Here is a 10,978-nt window from a genome sequence, read left to right as displayed (position 1 = left end):
GATCCTTCGTTTCGGATCATCATCAGCGACAATACAATATAAATTAAAAATTACTCAGAGTTGCAAACAATGATGTTGTCCCGCAGTATGTAATATACAACCAATCTGAGGCAAGACTATCACTTCTTCACGTGAAAGTATGTACATTAGTTCGAATAATTGAGTATGTCTCAAGTTGATCGACAAAAGACATAGAATCAATTATATCACAGAAATCGCATTGATCAAATTTCATCGTCAATATGTCTGTATATGACGATGTACAACGATATAATATCGTTACATTATATCGTTGTACATCGTCATATACAGACATATTGACGATGAAATTTGATCAATGCGATTTCTGTGATATAATTGATTCTGTCTTTTGTCGACCAACTTGAGACATACTCAATTATTCGAACTAATGTACATACTTTCACGTGAAGAAGTGATAGTCTTGCCTCAGATTGGTTGTATATTACATACTGCGGGACAACATCATTGTTCGCAACTCTGAGTAATTTTTAATTTTATATTGTATTGTCGCTGATGATGATCCGAAACGAAGGATCGAAACGTTCGACATAATATCTATGTTATAGATTTTAAGATTATATTTTTGCGCACTGCTAACAGCGTTGACTCTTAATAGCCTTTGTATTTACTTAAATTTTTGGTATTGTTTTTGAAACATATAAGAGTCTATAATTCAATTATATTATTAATTTATTAATAATTACCAAATTTTTTTTGTTGCGCCGCGAAGATCATCGAAAAATACTTTAATTTGTTAGAGACGAAGCATCGCATCCAATAAATAGTACTTTTCCATTCTTTCCGAACATTCCATTTTCTCAATCCCATGTTTCACGATATTAAAGATGCATTAACTCGCTCAATGGACTGATAGTTTTTGCTCTGGCTGCGACGGGAAAAATATGACTCTCGCTTCTTTTTTGTTTTAAAAAAGTGAGCGTAAGGAGAGCAATAATAACTCAAACGTAAGTCTTTCAAGAAAGATTCATTGCTCTTTTGCATAAAGAACCTAACGAGCTTAAGATTTTTCTTCTTATTGTTAGTCACGCTGATGTTGGCATTGAACTCGAGTAGTGTGGATAAACGCATATATGAACGTATCCGTTACGATGATTTACGACAGAGCGGTAAAATACATATACGTATATAATTGCGAAATTGTGTTAACATAATTCTTCTATGTTGCAGCATTCTGTTATGCTTGTTTGTAATTTTGAAAAGAAAATCTTTTAATAATTGTTGTTGTAATTAAGTCTCTCTGGAAAAGTTTCCTTTCCAATAAATAAAGAGACTTTATAATGATCTTGTAGAACTTAATTTCACATGTGTAGTAGCTTGTTATACAGAAAAAAAAATTAAACAATATTTATTACATTAATTACGTGTTCCTCTCGCTTTGTTTAAGGAATAACTTGCTTTAGAAAGTATTTAATCAATTTGAAATTTAATGCATTTTGTATATCACAGAAAAAAAATTTTTTATGGTATAATATTCTTCTTAAAAGAATTTATTTTCTATTGAGAATATTAACACACATTATCGACATATATCATATTTTGAAATAAAAATGAAAAGAACGTACATTTAGTGATATTGTATATTCAGATTGTTTTATGTAAGAAAGTTTAGTATAAGATTAATAAAATTTGAGGTTTTTTTCTGACTGCGTGTTAATGCTACTATTGACCCACTATTTCAACATCATAAATAAAATTTAATACACAATATATCATTTGTATTAGATATCATTCCTGACTCCAATTATCAACAGTTTGAGTTGACTTCTTGACAACGAAGAATCACATACTAATTGTCTATGCAATGGTTGAATCACCTTCTTATGTGATATATCTCGATACAGAAGTTATTAGTATGTATCATCTTTGGTAAACCTTTACAAAAGGGGACCACCCTCCGATGACCTTGACCTTGACATATGCTGTCAAGGTCATGACCCTGAGTAACCTCCTACAGGTTTTAGCCGTCGCTCGTCCTTCGTTAAAAAGTTATTAACAATCATAGTTCTAAAATATACGTTTCATTTCTGCTATATACGTATGATATCAAGTACTATTCTACACCTTTACCTGTTCAGAAACGTTAAACTTTCCACGCGAAGTAACCTTCACCCCCCTCCCTGCACAGGGGCACACGACTTCTACGATTGTACTGTTGCAATGATAGTACTGTCGGGGCAGACCTCTGTGACGGTGTGGGTGCGGGAAGGGTGGCCGAAGGCCACCTCCTACACACACACACACACGAGCGGGTGCAAGGAGGTGGCCTTCGGCCACCCCCCCGCACCCACACCGTCATAGAGGTCTGCCCCGACAGTACTATCATAGCAACAGTACAATCGTAGAAGTCGTGTGCCTCTGTGCAGGGGAGGGAGGGGTGAAAGTTACTCCTCGTGGAAAGTTTAACGTTTCTGAACAGGGAAAAGTGTAGAATAGTACTCAATATCATACATGTATTATATATTATACCTTAATTTTAAAATTGCAACAGTGCAATCATAGAAGTCGTACGCTCCTTGGAGGGGGGGGGGGAGGAATTGGAGTTCGTGTAGTGTAGGAAGTCAAAATGTATGTGTAGAATAATGTTTAAGATGGTATATAGCAGAAATAAGACGTTATTTTTAAAACTTTGATTGTTAATAACTTTTTAACGAAGGACGAGCGACGGCTAATACCTGCCGGAGGTTACTCAGAGTCATGACCTTGACAACATATGTCAAGGTCAAGATCATCGATAGGTGGTCCCCTTTTGTATGTAAAGGTTTACCACATAAATTGTTAGAAAAATTATTCGTTTTTTAAAATATTTTTTAATATTTTTTAATATTTTGATATTTGCTGAAGAAGAACCCTTGATTCGAAACATTCAACTTCTTCCATTAATTTGTAATAAATACATTATAAAAATTATTTATAATTTCTTTATATTGGCTCGATCACAGATCGTTATATTATACATTGTTTAGCATAATACGAGCAAGCTATACTTAAAAATTCAGTACGCTCGTGAGCAATTTACAATCAGGCGTCTAATGGAAGTTGCATTAACACGTTATACCTACAGACAAATTGCGAAAATTTCCTCTTTCCAGATCACAACGAAGAAAAATATAACGGTTTGTTTCTTTTCCTGTCAGTAATTCTCGCGTTTCGCTGAAAATTTTAAAGAAAAAAATACGAATAACCAGATTCTTTTCTTTAATCTGTATTTTTAATCTTTAAATTATGTGAACTTACAAATTGCGTTTTTAATTTATAATACACTAAATTCTGCGTAAAATAAGAGATTGTAATTTCCATCTAACTATTCTCTTTGTTTCAGATCGCTACAGGATTCCAGGGCGATAACACACAGGACGAAGATTTCTCGGATATAGACATTGCACGAGAGGTAAGTATATTATTCTCTTTATAGAATATCGCGCGTCTCTTTTTAGAAATTATTTATTATAAATGTTAGAATGCAATATACTCGTTATTATAGTTATTTAATTGAGCTTGATAAAAAAATTAATATGTTATTAGCGCACTCAGTGAAAAATATTATGATGACAGCAATTAAAAGTGACAACTATGCATATTTTACATATAGAATTAACGTACACATAGTTGAATATCATTTTATATTATAGTTGCAATAATTATAAAATTATTTAATCAATGTATTATACAATACTATGTACATTGATTCAACATATAACATTTTCATCTTTAAAGTCTACTACTTTTTTCTAATTATGCGTGTATAAAGGATTGTATATTTATACACTCATATTTCGTGCTTAAATATCTCAATGTGAAGCTCGCTGATTTCTCGCTGATTGGTGCCTAATAAAAAATCTGAATATAAAATATCTCGAAAGAGCTCTGAAAATTGTTTGATAAAATTTCAAATATTCGGTGTCTAGATTGCAAAATTCTTTCCTTTTTGAGCAAATAAGAGTCTCACTAGCAGCGAAGAGAAACTGGAAGCATGAGCAATTAAAGGAATCCGACATATTATGACCTACATAATCTCCCGCAAATCCAACAGGGATTTCTTACTTAAGAACAGGTCACGAATAGTCGCGGACGATCGATTTTTAATATAAATAGATGTGTAGCGCACGGATATCCGCGCGAATTCACCTAATCTTTTCCGGCGTCTTTTTCGCGCGCCGAGTCTTCTTGTTTCTCTTCTTTGTTTTCTCTCATTTTGTATTTTCGGTGATTCGTCCTCTTTCTCTCTTTTCTCCACTCCGTTCTTTCACTAATCCTAACCTATCATCATTTACTCTTTTTTAAACTATTGTTTCTCTCGCAACTTTTCTCTCCATTTCTGTTTTAAGTCCCTTTCTGCCTTGCGCATTCACGTACACATTTCTGCCAGATTCTTTTCTCTTTTTTCGTGCTTCTTTTTACCGTCACCTACTGTTTTTCCTGTTTGTTCCACTTGCTTTACGGCTAAAGAAATTTATTTACAAAAACGAAAATTGTGCCTGATATTTGCTCTCGGTTACACTTCGCCTCCTAGCAACACTCAGCTATAAACTGGAAATATGCGATCGTTGAAATTGCTTCGCGGTGTTGTGTTATAACGATCCCCAACGGTCGCGTGGTCCTTTAACATTTCCCTTCGAGGCTCTGTGAATTTAAGATATGGCTATGATAAGCTGGTAGCCGTTATACCTAACTGAAATCGTGCTCTGGTTTCGCTGAAGCTCAATGCATACAATTTTTCTAATTTGTTAAAAGTATTAACATGAATAATTCTCACAAGGGACATGTCACTACTGTCGGATTGATGAATCTTTTTAAAATATATTATTAAACACATAAAAATTCAAAAGAGACGTATTTTTTTTATTTACCTACTTTGAAGTTTAAACCTTTCAACTTTTTATACTTGATATTAGAAAATTATTGGTCAAACAATATAAGATATATATGCATATACGTATATATAAAATTTTAAATAAAACTTATGATTTTTTATACTTTGTAACTGTATTTAAATTTTCCAAAAGTCTAATATTTTTCAAAGTACCTCAAATTCCTTATTAATACCAATAAAAATTAAAAACAATTTTATCATTATATATGATAAAAATTTTATTTATTGTATAATAAAGTTTTATTTCTCTTTTGTATTTTCTAATACGTTCAATAGCATACTTTAAATAGAATCATATCTGAACTAGTTGTAACTAGTTTTATACTCAATCTAAATATTGTATGCTAAATGATTCGAAAAGTAAACTGTTATCTCTCATAGAATTTTTTATTCGATAAGTAAAAGATGAAGAAATAAAGATAATTGCACGAAATTGTGAACTCACTTCGTCGTAGATGAAATTGTCGATCTCTTCCAATGGTCTGCCGTAGAGATTGTTCGGAAATGGTTCGAACTTGTTTGGCAGTACCGCGCCATCTTCCACCGACATCTTTTTCTTCGGTTGAAAACCATATTCGCGCACTAATTGTATAGTCTTGCTTTCCAATCTACTCTCTTTCGTAAACGGCTTAACTGTTTGCTTGCCCCCCTTGCTGCCGGGAGTTCTCGCGCCAGAGGATCTGCTTTCGTTTTTAGATTCCTTGATATCGAGAATGTTACCCGATGCTGCCTGCGGTGTCACGACATCCGCCTGGATCTCCACACTCCCGGAATCGCCGGTGCCAGAATCAGCGGAAGTACCAGCAGTTCCAACCAACGGTGGTCGCAATCTCATGCTGTCTTGCGTTCTGGAACCAATTCTCTTCATAGGTGGAGATTCGCTCTTCTTGGATTCTGGTGAAGTTAATTTCTCCGTTCCCGACGGACTCGTAACTTCATCCACTTTGTCGATATTGGAGTCTGATGACTTAGCAATCGTTTGCGAAAAGAGAGACTCCTTGTCTTCTTTTAATGACGGCGAGCTCGGACATTCATACAGTGAACTTGTATGTTCCTCGTTACCGACTTGATAGACTCTCGCTGCAGTTTTGGAACGAATCTTTGATGCTCGCGAGCTCGGTTCCTCGTATTCGGTATACTCAGGTGAACTTAGACTGACGTATGGCGGCGGTGATAAGCTCTGGTCCTCGCTGGGTACCGTCGACGAAATGACGCAATGCGAAGATACTTCAGGACGCTTCTGGGTTTCCCTGAAATGGCACGAACCAGCTGCCATCATAAGATCCTCATCGGTGATCCGCACGTCAATCAAACTTTCTCTGGGTGATGCACTGACGCTAGGTCGTAACGGCTCTTTCCAACTAGCAGGAAATTCAGAGGATTCTCGGGCGGACCTCTCTGGCTGCCCAGAATGATCCTCCAAACGTCTCGACCAACCTCTTTCCGTCGGAAGCGAGCCATGATGATCCTTCCGTGCTAAAGTTTCTGACACTCTGCCAGAATCTCCATGTTTGATTGCAATGCCAGATCTTCTGGGTGGCTGAGGTGTTCTGGAAGTCGCTCTTCTAAAATGATCCTGACTATCCAAGTCCCGGCTGCTACCTAGAATATTGAGACTCCTTTGGCTACCGCCGTCTCTGGGTCGATCGTTCGGATTCCCAGTAGGTCCATAAATTCCTTCCTTGGCCAACTCATCCAACTCTTCTCTGCTTAAGTTCTTCACGTAGAGTCCGGCCACGCGAGGTCGGTTCGTAAAACCATTGTCCTCCGAACCGCTGCTCGGAGGACTAGATGGACTTTTATACCCCTCGCTCTTGCCCCGCCGAGATGTCATTGGGACCTTTGCTCGATCATCCCTTTTGATCCAGTACTACTTTCATCGGCCTTATATTATCGCTAAATTACCTTGATGCTTGATTGCTGCCAATCGATATGCGCCACGCTGTTATCGACTAACCAGTAGGATTTTGAGGCGTTAAAGATTACACGATATATCACTGCCTATTTCCGTGTTGTCGATTTGTCTTCTTTTATCTCATCGATTTATACGAAGCTTCGATTACTGCGATTACATCTAGGCTATTTCGGAATGCTGGCTCAACTTCTGTCGCAGTGGAACCGAAAGCTCGTGTGAAACATCTTTTTTTAAACTGTACGTTCGGTCACACTTTTATCAACTAATACTCGTTGAATCTGCATTCAAAAACATCCTTTCGAATACAGAAATTGTGCTACTTTTTTACATCTAGAATCTTGCGAATCGAGGTCAAAAATTTACAATACAAAAGATAGCCTCGTAGATTCATATATCGATGCACTAGGCTGCAAAATTGCATTATGCAATGGTTTATGTCTTCAATATTTTAGGCTTGCTAAGATTACAGATAAGTAGATAATATCCGGTACTTTATTATTGATGGCTAATAGCGGAAAATACTGGAGAGTATTCGCGTGTGATGGATGATGACAGACCTCGATTTCTCACAATCTACTACTTCCTACTCTTTAAAGTTTCTAGTGATTCCAATTGTTGGAAACAATAGTGCGTGTCATCTTGTCAGATCATGATGATTTGCGACAGTAAAGTGGATGCAAGGCACGAATCGATGGTGTTTAAACCGAATAACAAGCCTCCCGAAATCACAGGAAGTTCGATTACTAAAAATTTCGAGTTATATTGTCACTCGTGAGCCTATCCTCGCATAGTCGAGAGCGGTTTACATACATACACTTGCGTGGTATACTTCTCATGTCGCGACTTTAAGAGGTCAAGGAGTCCGTGCTTGTGCATAGCTCATTCTGAATGTTGACGGCTACTGACTGTCATGGTACTACCTGCTATAAGCGATCGACCGGTCGCGTTTATTAACTCTTGGAACTCCAACAGTCTGGGTGAATTTAATAAATATATGCGTGCAGCAGCGAGTGAAAGTCGACCACGTGAACCCTCGCGACTCGCGCCGTCATCGATCATCAACCACGTCACTGTAGGTACGTAAGCCGTACTGCAGCGTGTCACACGAGGACGTCCCGCAAGTTGATTGTAGTCCTCGGTCGATAGCGTGATCAACGGTTTAAAAGCACAGTAATGCTCCTTATTCCAGGTTGTTCACAGACTTCCAGTTTGACTTTAGCTTTCGCGCAAAGGAAAAATTTGGATAAGTGCACATTAGAAACACACGAAGCATCGTCGTCTGCCGGTCAATCATCCCGACTCTCTCAACGTTCATCCGCGTTCCGGCGGGATCATGCGAAAGGGACCCCGAGGACGAATCGTAGGTGACTAAGCGACCAGGACGCGATTAACCAGACTGTTCATTAAGATATACACCAGTGGGAGTAAGGATGGGAGGGAAGGCGCATTCGCCCACACACAATCGCGTTCTCATGAAACAGCGTGGTCGACTCGTATCAGCGTACCACTATTATCATCCACTACCACGAGGCGTCGAGATTGGCGGCGAGACCAAACGGAATCAATTCCGTGGTATCCCCCGCAGTCAGCACTCACTCGTCATCCATTATCCGGCGAGGTACAGTGGTCGTCACGTCACGTACAGTACAGTCGGACGAGGGGCACGAGAACAGCGAAAATGAAGAGAAGAGCAGGAAGCGAGAAAAAAGAATAGCCCGCCGTAAAAAGAGAAGACGTTCAGGAGTTAGAGAGAAAAAGGAAGGATCAAGCGAGAGAAAGATAGAGGAATAAAGATAGAAGGAAAGAGAGAGAAAGAAAAAGAGAGAAAAAGAGTGAGTCGTGGTGCACCCTCGTCGTATAGTTCAGTAAATTCTGCTCGAGCGGAGGTGTAAAATCACGGGCGTTTCTTCCGAGAGCTGTGGCGGCACTGCCGGCACCGAACCCCCATCGGTACCGTGTGCGCGCGCGTGTATCGAACCACCCCGAGCCGCACGGAGAACGCCGTTGGCCTCACGGAATCTTCGTTGATGTAGCTGCGTTATATATATACACATAACAGTAGGATCTCGAGACACGTACACACGCGAGAATCGCGGTGAAAGAACGACTGTGGCGGCAAGGGACGGTCGCGGAAATAGTGATGGTGTAAGTGGTTGCTGTTGCTGGTGCTCATGCCAGTGTGGAGGATAGAGGTGGTGGTAGCGGCGACGGCGGCGTCAACGATAGTCGCGCGGGGGGTGTATATTCACTGCGTACCTGCACGAACATCCACCGCTGCCACTGACGCTAACCCCCACTCGTGGATCTACAACGAGTGCAACTAACCTTCCCCTCCCTCCATGAGAGTGGTGACGGTGGTGGTGGTGAAGGTGGTGGCGGTGGCGGAGGTCGTGGCGAGCTGGCGAGCAGCATATGGCAAACAGGCAGATCGGCAGCAAGCGAATGGTACCCCTGTTCCGCAGAACACGCGTGGTAATTAATTCGCATATCGACATCAGATTCCGCTTCTCTCTGCCTCTCCCTCTCTCCCCCCTCTCCCCCCCCTCTCTCTCTGCCTCTCCCTCTCTCCCCCTCTCTCTCCCTCTCCCCCTCTCCCCCTCCCTCCCCCCGTAGTCGATGTATATACCTAATTCTCCTTACGCGATTATCCGCGATTATCGTTTTTATATGATACGAAGAAATTTCACGATACAGCGAGCGCTATTGGGAATAACGGATTTCCGTTAACGAAATCGATAAAATCGAGTTTAGACGAGCTGCATTCAGCTTGTCGGTGATTAAACTTAAATGACTCCCTTATCACAGAGCTAATATAAATAAATCGCATGGATTCTTTATGACATTAGTATATGATACTGAGAGATACCAAAATTTTTTAATTACTAATACATTTTTTTTTATTTTCTTATACAAATTTTAGAAGTTAGTACTTTTTGAATGAGAAGTTCATCGACGTAACTTTCTTTTGATGTAAATTTAAACAGAATTTTTATGTACATACACCAATAACAATAAACCATCATTCTACGATGTTGCCTAGAAACGTCGACGATTTCGTGTCTAATTAATGGTGAATATGAAAATTGAGAATTAAGGTGAATATTTTAATCAATCTAAAACTTTTGCTTGCAGAAATTTAAATGGCAATGATAATCTTATTATAAGCTGTGCGTTGAGCAAATTGGAGAACGTTACTTTTTTAATTTTCTATAATAGTCGTAATAAATTCTCAGGTAAAATAGGAATCAACAACTGTGATTAATCTAAGCGATGGTTTTATGCTGACAGAAACTTAAATACGGATTTACCATAATTAAGTATAGTAAAACGGATGCATTATTATTATTGAAGTAAAAAAATATATCGTTATGCTGCAATATAACAGCATTATTATTTTGATGAATTTTGTGCAATTTGTCACATTTTAAAATATGAAAAATTTTAGAAATAATATTAATCAAGAACAGAAATAATAATGAAACTTAATAAATAAAAAATGTTCTTAGCAGAAATTTAAAAGAACATACTTACTGAATTAGTAATTATAATCAAAACATTAAAAAATTTTTACTATTTTTATTATATTACCAAAGTCCGTTATTTATTTTAATTTATTATTTTTTTAAATTTTTAATAATTAAGTTTTTGAAAAACGTAAATAAATTGTAAAATCTTAATTATTTAGTGTTATTAATTGATACTAATACTTTGTGCTGTTAATTACATCTTTAAAATTTTAATGGTTGTAATAAACATGTTCATGTTCTTCCGAAATTATATTTACTTATTCATTTCAATATTTTAATGGCTACTTAATAATTGATGTTGTAAGTATCAAGTAATTTGTTATTAATCTCATGGGAAATGCAAACAAAGAATACAAATAAGAAATACAAATGATTACTGCCAGTAGATTTCTTTACGATTTTTTGGAAATCAGGTTGCTTCATTTCTTATAAAATAATTATCCTTTTTCCTTCTAAATCGAAATAGGAATAATTAGTTTCCGATGTTAAGTGATATCTGAGGAATATAAATACATCAATCCTAAAATGACTTGAATTTAATCGATGAAATATGACCTGCGCAAAGAGAATTTTAAGCGCGCCGATATAAGACATTGTTTTATCACAGATTCCATCTAATCCCTT

The 10,978-nt window shown here is 37.7% G+C and overlaps 1 protein-coding gene across 2 annotated transcripts in view; it reads right to left on the bottom strand.

Annotated features, from left to right (window-relative positions):
* Window positions 1-6,746, bottom strand: part of LOC108778867 (uncharacterized) — a 110,993-nt gene extending 104,247 nt beyond the window's left edge. The window contains exons 1-2 of one of the 2 annotated variants that reach the window (XM_018546176.1): window positions 5,358-6,746; window positions 4,211-4,662 (exon numbers count right to left, since the gene is read on the bottom strand). In XM_018546176.1, coding sequence (XP_018401678.1) covers window positions 4,642-4,662; window positions 5,358-6,746 — 1,410 coding nt within the window. In that variant the 3' untranslated portion in view covers window positions 4,211-4,641. Of the gene's footprint in view, window positions 1-4,210; window positions 4,663-5,357 lie in introns of those variants that run through there. The other variant, XM_018546175.1, reaches the window with a different exon arrangement.
* Between the last annotated feature and the right edge of the window lie 4,232 nt (window positions 6,747-10,978).

This window comes from Cyphomyrmex costatus, unplaced genomic scaffold, assembly GCF_001594065.2.
Source record: "Cyphomyrmex costatus isolate MS0001 unplaced genomic scaffold, Ccosl1.0 scaffold521, whole genome shotgun sequence".
NCBI lineage: Eukaryota > Metazoa > Arthropoda > Insecta > Hymenoptera > Formicidae > Cyphomyrmex > Cyphomyrmex costatus.
The sequence above is the reverse complement of the archived record's forward strand: the minus strand, read 5'-3'. Positions and strand labels throughout refer to the sequence as shown.